Raw genomic sequence first — 13,124 nt, forward strand, 5'->3', positions numbered from 1 at the left:
GTCAGGTTCCTGAGGGGGGCGAGGAGACTAAATCCGCCTCGCCCTCCCTCTATACCCTCTTGGGACTTAACTCTGGTGCTTACCGCACTACAGAGAGCGCCCTTTGAGCCTTTGCAGTCGGCAGAGTTGAAAATCCTGTCTCTAAAGACAGTACTCCTGACTGCATTGGCCTCTATCAAGAGGGTAGGGGACCTGCAGGCATTTTCGGTCGTCGAATCGTACCTGGAGTTCGGGCTGGGTAACTCTCATGTAATCCTGAGACCCCGGCCTGGATATGTGCCCAAGGTTCCCACCACTCCCTTCCGGGACCAGGTGGTGAGCCTGCAAGCACTGCCTTCGGAGGAGGCAGACCCAGCCCTGGCTTTTCTCTGTCCCGTCCACGCCCTGCGGGCATACGTGGACAGAACGCAAAGCTTCAGAACCTCAGAGCAGCTCTTCGTCTGTTACGGAGGACAGCAGAAGGGAAAGGCTGTCTCCAAGCAGAGGATGGCCCACTGGATAGTGGATGCCCTCGTCTTGGCGTATGAAACGAAAGACGTGCCCTGCCCGCTCAGGATAAGAGCCCACTCCACTAGGGGTGTAGCTTCTTCCTGGGCTTTGGCTCGTGGCGCCTCGCTGACAGATATTTGTAGAGCTGCGGGCTGGGCTACACCTAACATGTTCGCTAGATTCTATAGTCTGCGTGTAGAGCCGGTAGCTTCCCGTGTGCTCGCTTCCCATAGTCAGTAACACCGGAGTGCCCGTTCTAGTGTCGGCTTGCTGCACCATTCCCTTCCCCGTGGAACAGATACGTGCGCTTATCTGCTCCAGTCGAATTCCCCTAAGGATAGGCGAACCCTGTCGAGTCCTCCGCAACCCAGGTTTAACACTCGTATGCATTGGTGGAACTTGTGTTAGGCTGGGTTCCATATATTGTGACCCCCATGGCGGTCCTATAGGTGTATTCTTCCACGGTACAGCTCCCTACGGCGAGCTTGTGTCTTTCCCTCGGCAGAGCTCCTCTGCCATCCCAGTGCGGTGTTGTTCTCCCGCCGTAATTGGCCGGAGCCACCCATACGTGTATTCTCCACATGTTAACTCCCTCCTGGCATGATGTGGCTTCCGCAGCGGCCCTTCCGGGCATGCTTTCCCGCGTTATCCAATAAGTCTGCTGAGTGGGTCTTGCGGAACAGCAGTGTGATTCTCCCTGCATGAGTTTTCCCGCCCGGAACAGACAGGAACGAGGGTTAACAATACGTAACCGAGAAATTCTTAAAGCTATTGCTATTGAAGCAGGTGTATTCCTAAAGCTAATTGCTATTGGAAATGCATGTTCTTAAAGCTAGTTGCTATTGGAAATGCGTGTTCTTAAAGCTATAGTTGCTATTGGAAGCAGGTGTGTTCTTAAAGCTATAGTTGCTTTTGGAAGCAGGTGTGTTCTTAAAGCTATAGTTGCTATTGGAAATGTGTGTTCTTAAAGCTATAGTTGATATTGGAAACGTGTGTTCTTAAAGCTATAGTTGCTATTGGAAATGTGTGTTCTTAAAGCTATAGTTGATATTGGAAACGTGTGTTCTTAAAGCTAGTTGCTATTGGAAACATGCGTGTTCTTAAATCTATGTAGTGTAAACTTTACTTGACCTAACTTTTACTTGATTGTTTGAACTGTTTTGTATTCCAGTTTATGTATGCTTTGAATTTTTATGTCTATTCTATTGTCTGTTCTAAGTGCTTTGGGAAGCTATACCAAATAAAGTTCTTTCTGAGAAAAAAAGAAAGGCAAATGATGGATTTTAACCTAGTAAATATTGTACATATCCTGAGAGATGGGATATTAATTGTCAAATGTGTCCCCATTGATAAGAAAATAGGACATGATAAACAAATAGGCCTTTGTTAATTACAATTCAAATACTTTACTGCCACCACTCCTCCATCGGACAATGGGGCATTTCGGGCTTTGAGTAGATGTATACAGAAACACACAAAGTCACAATTTCTGTCATATATCTGAACTATATCTTGAACTTAACTTTTTGTATTGCTGCTTGCAGACTGTAGAGGGCAGTGTATATGAAACAACAATCCGATCTTTGCTTTGGATCACATTGATAAAGATAGCTAGGTCTCAATTAGGAATAAAAACAGGGCTAGGCTGTTAAGAAATAAATATTTTATTATAAAGATTCCTGGAAACAATAAATAGTTTCAGTTTGGTTACACAAGGTGTGACCTGATGTTATGAAAATATTTAATACCACCCACACTCTTCTGTTAATACCACATGAAGTATTCTGCAGTTTCACAGAAAAGAAATAAGTATGATAAATCAGGGTTGTCACTGTGGACTTTGGCAGACTCTGCACACAGGTAAAAAAAATTTTTTTTTCTTTTCACACGACAGTAAAACCAGTGCTAGTCCATTTGTTGAGGTCTGTGATCTGAGTATACAAGTGTTTGTCTGTGCATCATAAAATAATTGGGACCAGGTTGAACACACCCTCCCATTGGCTTAATATACGCCCTGAGATTACAACCTAACCATACATCGCTTTTTCTTTTTTTTTTTTTAAACCGACAAAAGTTGTCTAAAAAAAGGAAAACACACCCACCTAAATGGTTCCCTCTCTCTCATTCCAAAGTCCGATTCATTCCAGTGAAATCGCTTCATTTCAAATGGTCCTCTCTCTTGTGTATCGTGGGAAAGTTTGTTTCATCATCCATTCTTTCATATGCAGCTTAGTCGGATGGACAATTCATTTAAATGACCTGATTCACAAAAGTCACCAGTTTGAGTCCATCTATTCCCGTAGATTTTTGAATCGTGTACACATATTTGAATGTGTCTGTTGTATCTCGTCTACATTTACCTTTTCAGGTTTTCTACAGTAAAACTAATAATGATTGTTCATTCATTCAGTGAGTGTGTTTCTATATACCATAAAAAATGAGACCACTATGACTCTCGATTCAGTGCCTTTTCTTACTCTCCCCTGAGAAGCAGTGTTCATGCAGTTAACACATTCATTACTCTTTGCAATCTCAGGTTGCGTTGCTTCAGAAACATACAAACCCCTCTTGGGGATTTTTTATAACGTAATAAGCCTATCTAGTAAGAGTGTCCTAGATATTTTTTATAATAACTTTGGTAACTTGTGCAAGACTGCAATCAATATTTCAGAGACTCCTTGTTTTAAGGAGCTTTTAGTGCTTGCATTTCCTTCTTTCGGTCTGTGTTGGGTGTGTCTCTGGGTGGCTGTACAGTAGAGGTATAGTATAAAGACATATGATCCCCAGACTGATGCAGACACAGACCAGACCTGCTCCAATTGAGTTGTTAAAGGTGATGGGTGGAGCAGTGACCAGCAGCTGTGACTGTCTAAGCATCATGTCAGTTTCAATGGCCTTCATCTGGAAGTGTGTCCCGATTATTGCACACACGTGGAACAGCTGATGACTGTGGCCTATAGGGGTCAGAAGAGAGCCATTCGCATGAGAAACACTGAATGAAGATATGCTGAAGAAATACCTGTGGACCATGGGTGCTTCTCAATATCCCTTGACCTGGAAACCGATCAAGCTCAGCCATCTTTTAGGACATCTCAACTCTCTAATTGCCCCGCGAGGAGGAGAGGAGGGAGGAGGCTTCCTGAGGCGGGTCATGAGCGAGGATACACAGGTGTATCCTTTGCGGAAGTGTTTTATCGACTAAACGTGACACACATATACATTATCCTCCCCCTTCACATCTTGCCACAGTTTATTAATTATTATTATTATTATCATTATTGTTTACATGTACAATACATAAATGTATGTCAAATTACAACAATTGTAGTAGAACAGATGCAGAATTATATCAAAATACATGAAAGTAAATTAAACAAACTGTAATATATCATTTCACTTGATTCAATTTCTCCGTCCTCGGAAGGAAAGGAAACGAGGATGCACAAATAAGAATTGAGAAGCACCCCTGGGGCTTGAAGGTATACAGCCACGGCCAGATTGTCCTAACAGGGTTTACTGGGCATGCACACATCAGTATTGCGTAATTTTTGTCACGCTGAATAACAATGAATTACTGTATTTGAATGATTGTAGGTGTAGATATTAATAAAACAAGCTGATAAGTAGCAAATTTAATGTATTGCTATTTTATGGCGGGATTTGGCATCACTACTGACCATAGCTGTGTCCCTTCTAGCCACAAACGTGGACCTGTGTTACAGAGTAATTTTCTTAAAGCTGCAGTATGTAACTTTTTTGGGGGTTAAAAAATAACAAAAATCAGTTATTGAGTAAGTACATAAGACATCAGTGAACAAAACTCCCTAGTCTCCCTAGCTTACCTTGATTCATGGTAAGCTTATACAAATGATTTATAATTTGAGCTGTTGGGTCTGATTTCGCAGGAAATGTTAGTTTGAGGTCGTTCACTTTTGCATACATCCCATCCGTTTACAGAAAGAAGACCTGACTGCTATTTGACGTGTGCTGATGATGCAGCTGCTTGAATTTAAAATTGTCATTCTAGATGGCTGCTTTTAATCTAGAAATGTCTAAACGACAATCATTGTTGACATCTGGGGATTCACCTGTTGTCAAAACCAAGAAACCAAGTACTGCGGAGAGCCTGCAGTCAAAAAGGGAAAGCGACGAAGCCCATACTAAAATGAGGGTAAATACCGGCATGGTTTTGGCAGGATTGTGACAAACCAGGGCTGATCATTCTGACAACTAGCAAATTCAATTTATAAAACAGAGATGGCGATAGAGAGGCAAAAGTTCCATACTTCAGCTTTGATACTTAAATTTGATCATTTAACTATAATTCAGATACTGTCTGTATTCTAAAAACCCTCTGCAAAAAAAACTAGTTCACACCCATTCTGTGTATGAAAAATACACGCACAGACATACACTGTACATAATATTTATGTTGTCATTACTTACCTATGAAGTCAAAGCGTCCAGGTGCCAGTCTCTCGGGTAAGTGGGTTGCAAACAGGAAGCCGGTGAGAAATGCAAGCAATGTATGGTGAACATGAATGGAGTTTGCCTCATTATCAGTGCAACCCTCACCTACACACAGAAACAACTAGAAAGAGGCAACACAAAAATAATTACAGGTCACACTATGAAGTGTATTCACTTTAAACTGTAATTAACATGCATAAACATCTCTAGAAACCTAAAAAAAAACACTGAAGTATGTTTAGAAAAAAATTATTTAGATATTATGTTATTTAACCTGATTGATCTTTGTCTCAACAGACCGTGCATTTGTGTTGATGTAGGCATACAGTATGATGAAACTTACCCTGTAGAAGAGAGGAATGTTGTCAAACATGTAAGGGTAGGCAAAGGCAAGAATTCGCAGCACCTTGCTCAGCTTCTGGCTCGTTCTCTCGAAGAATCTAGGAAGTGAAAGACAGGTTTTATGTTGGTGGTGGGGTGTTATGTAATTGTTAGTAACAGACAGAAGTGGTGGATTTTTCATAGTCAGAATAACACACAACCACATTAATAACCCAATGAGGTGGAAGTGTTTTCCATTAATAATATTATAGAGCATTTGTTTATTGGGTTAGACGGCATTTAAAGAAATAGCCAGATTTAGAAAACGTGTTAGTGAGCATTAGAGAATTCTGACACATGTTTTTAAACTGTTACCTTTCATCAGTGTCTGTGTTATAGTGTAGGAATGGTAGGCCAAGCCTTAGCAAAAAAAGTGGAAATAAAAATAATATTGATCTATTAAGCTGCCATGCTGTATCATGATTATAACAAGCATGGTACTCACACACTAACTGTAGCACAGACATATTACGTCATTATTTAAAATGTAGAGCATTTTCTATGCATCAGCATTGGGGAGTTACTACTAAAAAGTAGGGTACGCCAACTTAACCACATTTTCAGTAGCATGATTTAGCTATTTTCATTGTCGCTTAACTTTTTCCATTAATAACCTACTTTATCCAATGCTACATTGCTAATATCTAATCTGAGGAAACAGTCCTCTGTCTCAGATCGATTCATTTTAGGGAATCAGTTCATCCCTAATAGTCCTCTCTAATATATAGGCTGCATCCGAATATGCATACTTTAGTAGGTGGAAAGGGTAGTATGTCTAAATTCACATTCATTAAACGGTAAACAAACAGTATACCTGGATGACCTACTACTTCCAGCGCGATTCTGAAGTGTGCATGCGATGGACACTTTACTATCCCATGAGGCCACGGGAGAGGAGTTGTGAACACAACTGATGCTGGTAGTAGGTCACAACATGACAATGACAACGAATGTTTTACACATTCATACTATACAGAACGTACTTACGAAAGTACCTGCTCAGAGAGTGAACACTATTTCGGACGCAGCCATGGGCTCGAAAATGAATCTTTCTAGTGAATCGGTTGGTAACTCAATTAAATAAACAGATTGACAATTATATTTCCTAGTCCCTGCATTATATACTAAGTTTTTGACTTTTGTGTATAAAGTGTGTTTTTGTAGTATTTTGTATAAATGTGCCTGTTCAAATTTGATAGTCACCCTAATTGATGATTATCAGAGCTGGTTCCACATACTCGCATAGTTCTCAGCAGAACTATGCGTAAGCCACAATTATGTAAACTGCATTTCTGTGATCAGTATGTTGGTGTGTTAGCAATGAGGAGGATACATGGAATGAAATGCAGCCTTACCTCGAGTAACAGGCCAGGCTGGTTGAGAGGAGGGTGTTTAGTACAGCTACAGGAATGTAGTATGAATGAAACGTGCTGTTCACCCATGCGTCAGGAAAAGCATATGCAGAGTAGCTGATTGCTGAACCTGCGCATCAACATGCAATCAGACACATAAATACAACAGATGATCTGGTAATGATGTGTGAAAGTGTGTCCATTTGTAGTGTGATTGTGTAAGATCTTTCTTGTTTACTAATACACATAAATAAATACTCCTTACAAGTTAATAACTTCCAAATACAGTATAGGTACCATTACATGTTGTCTGTATTGTACTTACCGGTATGTATTTTATTATGCATATGTATTACTCTGTTAAAAATTATTAGAGAACAACTAAATATATACCATGGTCAGTGTTGGGGAAAGTTACTTTGAAAAGTAATGCATTACATTATTGCGTTACTCCCTTAAAAAGTAACTAATTGAGTTACTTAGTTACTTTTTAAGAAAAGTAATGCGTTACGTTACTTTTGCGTTACTTTTTCTCACCTGGGCTGGGCTTGTTTTTGTTTTTGTTTATAAGAAAAAAGTAATATTTTTGTGCAACGGTAAAGACCTCTTCATACCAAAATTGAAATAATAAGCCCCAGGCTGAGGTAGAAATGCAAACTCACGCATGAACAGTAGAGGGCGCAGCTCTGCTGTGCTGCCATTCTGGATAATGGTAGAATAGGATGCAGGAGAAAAAAGTTTTACCAATAAAAACAAAGGTCAGCAGCAAGACATTGGTAAATTAAATATAAAGGTAGATTATGCATAAAAATAGTTGTTTTATTTAACATTTAATCATTGGAGGTTTGCATAGTACTCTGATTTTGCATTTGACTGATTTTAATCATTTTGAGGAGTACAGAATCTTTATTGTGCAAGTGAGATAAATAAATGCCCACATTTATTCTGGAACTACAATAACCATCATGTTTACACACAACGCCTCTGCACTTATTTTTCTCAACATGGGGGCAGGAGAGCTGTCAGTCAAATTAATGTGAAAAAGTTACTCAGATATTTTCTTGTAAATTTGAAAAGTAATGCGTTACTTTACTAGTTACTTGGAAAAAGTAATATTATTACGTAACTCAAGTTACTTATAATGCGTTACCCTCAACACTGACCAAGGTACCATACCAGATTTGGGTGATAGTCGAGATTGGTAAATGTCTCTATATATTTAATTGTGCATTCTCATTTTATCATTTAGATTGCCTTTGCCATCATCTAAAGCTCACTTAAATTTAAACTTTAAAAACGAATAATTGAATAACGCTGTTAAATGTAATCTTTAGCAAATCTCAAAATAAACATCTGTAAAAAACAACTGTACATTATAATGTTGTGATGCCCAAATTCATTTTCAAACATTTAAAAATGGTTTATTTTAATGTCTAGCATTTTATTTTTGATTTATTTACACAAAACATAGAATTTTGTTCATTTTAATAGTTTATAAAATGGTTTATTTTAGTTTCTAGCGTTTTATTTTGATTTACACAAAGCATATTTTCCTTTTGAACATTTATTAGTTATTAAACATTTAAAAAATTATTATTTGTTTATGTTGGATGGCATTTTATTATCAGGTCATAAATTAATGTACAGTATTGTAATGCAAATATTGCTGTACAGAGCCTTGAAGCTTGAACTGTGTCTTTATGGCAATTATTTTCTGTAACAAGCCAAGGAACTAATAGTGTGTAAGTGAACGTGTCTGTGTGTTCCTCTCTTACCGAGACTGTACAGGCTGAGTGCTCCATAGTCAAAGAAGTAACAGATATGGCGAGAGCGGGTAGACATGGTGCTGAAGGTGTGGGCACAGCTGGAGGCCAGTGGATACACACAGCAGGAGAACAAGAAGACCAGCAGAGGCCAAGTGTACGCATCATACCACGCATCATCCATCAACAACACTGTCATCAACTTCCAAAGAAAATACCTGACGGAGACAGAGAGAGAGAGAGAGATGGGATGATGACAGACAATGTCACCACAAGCAAGTTATACGGTGGAACAGTAATTCTATGAAGTTTTCCGCCACTGGAATCAACGCATGAGATTTAGACATATACATTTTCAATCCTTTGACTTTTTTCTCTCTTTTCCACAGTAAGACTGGAGAGACAATTCCTTGCATGGTTTCAGCACCAGATAGCTGATATCTATATCTTAGCAAGTGAACATGTTTTATTGTGGAAATTAGAAACAAAACAAAAGATTAGGATGACAAAGGCTATTGTATTCAAAGGTTTAACTTGCCCTGACTTGCTCACAGAGTTTGTTCCTAGGGATGTATCTGAGGTGGATGCAGAAACAAACAGTCTTATCAGTTTCTATAGGTCTGTGTTTAATCTCTGAAGGGCACCGGTAAAGCTTGCTTCTATGCTATACACAGTATGTACAGTAAAGATAAGAATTAATACAGATGGTAGAGTTTTGTGAAGATTTTCCAAAGACTTCTTACATTCAGTGTTCCCACCCCAGTCATCCTTTGTCTTGCAGTCATTTGAGATTAAAAAAATAGATATATTGATTGCAGTCACAAATAGGATTTTTTTTTAGAAAGTTATATACTCACTATAAAAACTTTCACGAGTTTGCTATGTGCTTGGGAAACATAACATTTCCTTCTTACAAAGAGCATCTGAGCTTTACCAATGTCAGCCCTGCCCTAAAAATTTGATATTACAAGGTGTCGTACTAAATCTAATATTTAAATCTCAGAACTCTTAAGTGATGAATTTTACAGGTCTGATTTACTCTTGTTTGCCTTAGAGGGATGACTGAGTTTAATATAACCAAACATTACACAGAGTCAAGTTACAGATTGACTCCGAGTTTTGTCCTATTGATTTACTGTCGGTTGACTGTGTATTTAACCATTGTGTGGGATCAGAGGGTGTTAGCTTTGAGATATATGGCTATGGCGTACTTTAAATAGACAAGTAATGGAAATGTGTTTTTGCAATGAACTAGCCTACATTTAATAATTCAGCAAATGTTTTTATTCAAAGCAAGGGGAAGATTTAAAGCAGTTTATTAAGGATTGCCAATACTTAAAGGGTTAGTTCCCCCCAAAATGAAAATTCGGTCATTATTTACTTACTCGCATGTCGTTCAAAACCCGTAAGACCTTTATTTATCTTTGGAACACAAATTAAGATATTTTTGATGAAATCCAAGAGCTTTCAGACCCCCTATATCCGTTATTACCCCTTTTAAGGCCCAAAGATAGTAAATACATCATTAAAATAGTCCATGTGACTACAGTGGTTCAACCTCAACTTTATGAAGTGACGAGAATCATTTTTGCACAAAAAAATGCAGCGCTTCCGGGATCTACGTCAGAACGCCGGCTCACTATTGGTCGGCTCATGTGTCTGCGTGGTTAACATGTAATGCAGTCACTCCTACTAGACACTTTGGTGGGTTGAATTTTATGTATGATATGCAAATTTTTCAATTGTAGTCTCTTTTCAAAAGGCATCTGAAATAAATAAACTAGTATTGATATTTCGATACATAACGATACTGAAATATCTGAAACGCTTCCAATGCTCATTGTTCGCTGCATAGAGAATACCAGCTGCGCTTTTGTTGCTCTCTTATCTCTCCGACAGTGAGTTGATACACAAACCGTGTTCCTTTACTCACTCATTTCATTTGCTCTGGATGAATATTGTTGGTGTTACAGAGCTTGAATAAGATTGCACGTATTGGGCATATAATGTTACTTAGTCCCGCAGATTTTGTGCTCACATCCAAAGTGTATTTTAAGTATATTGGCTATATAAAACAGTATAATGTTAGGTCTTAAAGTGACAGCAGCCTAATACCAGCTGCCAAATTATGAGATAATATTAAAATATCCAAATGCCAGTTTTTTTTTTAACGTGGTATCGGTGTCAAAATTGTGGCCAGTGAAAATGCTGAGTGGCTAGTATCTAAACCATTTGCCACAGTGGCTGGTGAGCAAAAAAGTTAAAGTCAAGCCCTGTGTTCACATGAACAACGTCGGAGACTGACACGTAAAAGAAGAAATTGTTGAAAAAAGTTGTTATTTGTGGGGGTTTTTGCACACAAAAAGTATTGTCCTTGCTTCATAAAATGAAGGTTGATGTCTTTACTACCTTTTTTGGGTGAACTAACCCTTTAAGGTAGAGTAGTTATTTAATAATAATATATAAAATAATCTAATATTTTATTGTATATACGTTTATAAGACACATTTTTTATTAAATAAAAATAATATAATATTTATTATTAAATGTGTTCTATTTATTACATACCCAAGAAAAAGTTAGCATTTGCATGTCTGTGACTTAGTTGTGTACTTCTTGTAGCATTGGTTTACATGAGGCGGGATTGAGACATAGCCTATTATACAATTACTTAATGAGTGAGTAAGGTTTTGAATTATCACAGACCTGTATGGACGTTGTCTGGAAAAATAAGCGGTGCAATGATAAAAGAATCAAAGGTGACATAAGCAGCTCTCTAACATGTTTATGTCTGGAGAAAGCTCTGGTGAGAATCACGCCAGGAGCTCATTAACAGTGATAGTAAACCTTATGAGTTCATCCAGCAAGGTGAACTCTCCTAGGAGCGGCTCAGCTTGGTTAACTCTCGCTGTGGGATGTGAGAATCCACTGTGGAGATTCTCAATTCAAACTACTGTAAGTCTCAGCACACCGCACACACATAGTCAATCCAAATACTGTTGCTATGGAACCCAGGGTTGTGTCACTGTAGTTGTGTAAGTTCATACTATAGTCTGTGAGTTATGAGATAACAAGGTTTATTGTAAAAGCCATACTGAGAAAGTGTCAAAGAGAGGGTGAATACGAGAAAGAAAGCACGAGAGATAACAGAGAGAAACAGAGATTTCTTCACCGTACCAGGTTGGTAGAAAGTGTGTCCAGACATTGAGGGTTTCATTGGTCAGCTGGAAAAGACTCAAAACACAGTCTGTGGCCGAACTACGAGGGTGTCGATATCCAGAGATAATACTGTCCTCGTGAAAAGCCTACCATGGGAAAACGTTTCATTTCATTTAAAAAGATAAAGTCAAACCTCTTTCTACAGGTAAAAAGTCAAGCCAACAAAATAATGCAAAGCATTAATATGAATATGATGATATGTTTGGCTACACACCTTCAAACTGTTGCACATCAGGTTGCACAGTAATAAAAGAAAATACAAATCCAGTGATTCTTCTGTTTATCTACTTCAAGAATATCTTAAAATAGTTAAAATCACTCAATATCTGTTTGTTGTTTTGTGTTTGTTAAATGAATGAACTTACTTTGGGCACCTGGTGGACGGTGAAGACACGCCGTAGTTTGATCAAGCTGAACATGTTCCCCAGATGAATGGCCCTCAGTGCCTGACTCAGGAGAGATAGACAGACACATAAACACACCGCCAGATACAGAGACAAATGCACATGCAGACACTCTTCCACTCTACCTGATCAGAGACCGGCCCAGTTAGCCCTGCCCTTGTCATCACACCTACAGACATCAACACACACACACACACACACACACACACCTACAATGCTGAACGCACACCTGGCACAGACACACACATACCTGACACACCGGCTAGGTCAGAAAGAGCTATTCAGGAGCACATTGTTTTAGAAGTCAGATAGTTTCACTCCAAACATACACATAAAAACACACAAAAGTCTCGCATAGAAGTCCGTTCCAAAGTTTGGGATCAGTAAGATGTTTTGAAAGAAATGCATACTTGCATAAAAATGAAAGTAAAGACTTTTACATTCTAACAAATAATATTTTAAATCAACTTTCTGTTCATCAAAGAATCCTGAAAAAAATATGTACGGTTTACACACAAATATAAAGCAACACAATGGATTTCAACGTTGATAATGTGTCTCGAGCAGCAAATTAGCATATTAGAATGATTTCGTGACACTGAAGACTTTAGTTTTACCAAATAAATAAGAGCCGTCTTATAAAAACATACTGTGCAGGTTAAACAGGTTTCTCAGTGACTTTTGAACTCGAGCTCAAGTGTAACACTGCCTGACTTAATCATGCATTACTAACACAGAATAACAAAGATTTGCATTATTATAGTTCACAGGTCACAGGATTGAAAACTGAGCTTGTTGTGACCCCACTTGCTCATTCAGGGTGGGGTGTTTTATGCAGTTTCAGTCAGTGCAGGTGAGGCTGTGTAATGAATGGAGGGTGTGAAAGAGCTTATATGTTTAATGCTAATACATAACATGCTAAAAGAGAGCCATTATCATTCTTCTGTCTGTACGAATCCAATGACAATGCAGAAACGTTATTTCTATTTAAGAACACATATCTTAAGCAAACTGTAATGATTGGTAATTAATTGGTTACCTCTAGG

The 13,124-nt window shown here is 38.5% G+C and overlaps 1 protein-coding gene across 2 annotated transcripts; it reads right to left on the reverse strand.

Annotated features, from left to right (window-relative positions):
• Window positions 1–2,139: 2,139 nt before the first annotated feature.
• paqr5b (progestin and adipoQ receptor family member Vb) lies at window positions 2,140–12,172 on the reverse strand. 2 transcript variants are annotated; one of them, XM_079810899.1, is made up of 8 exons: window positions 12,040–12,172; window positions 11,633–11,760; window positions 8,468–8,673; window positions 6,696–6,822; window positions 5,656–5,700; window positions 5,303–5,399; window positions 4,936–5,080; window positions 2,140–3,443 (listed from the first exon to the last, which is right to left on the reverse strand). In XM_079810899.1, exons 1-8 carry the CDS (start codon window positions 12,091–12,093, stop codon window positions 3,184–3,186), a joined length of 1,062 nt encoding a protein of 353 aa, XP_079667025.1. In that variant the 5' UTR covers window positions 12,094–12,172; the 3' UTR covers window positions 2,140–3,183. The 2 variants fall into 2 exon arrangements, with proteins under 2 accessions (XP_079667025.1, XP_079667026.1); XM_079810900.1 differs by lacking the exon at window positions 5,656–5,700.
• Between the last annotated feature and the right edge of the window lie 952 nt (window positions 12,173–13,124).

The sequence above is a fragment of the Gobio gobio genome (genome assembly GCF_949357685.1).
Source record: "Gobio gobio genome assembly, chromosome: 2".
Taxonomy (NCBI): domain Eukaryota; kingdom Metazoa; phylum Chordata; class Actinopteri; order Cypriniformes; family Gobionidae; genus Gobio; species Gobio gobio.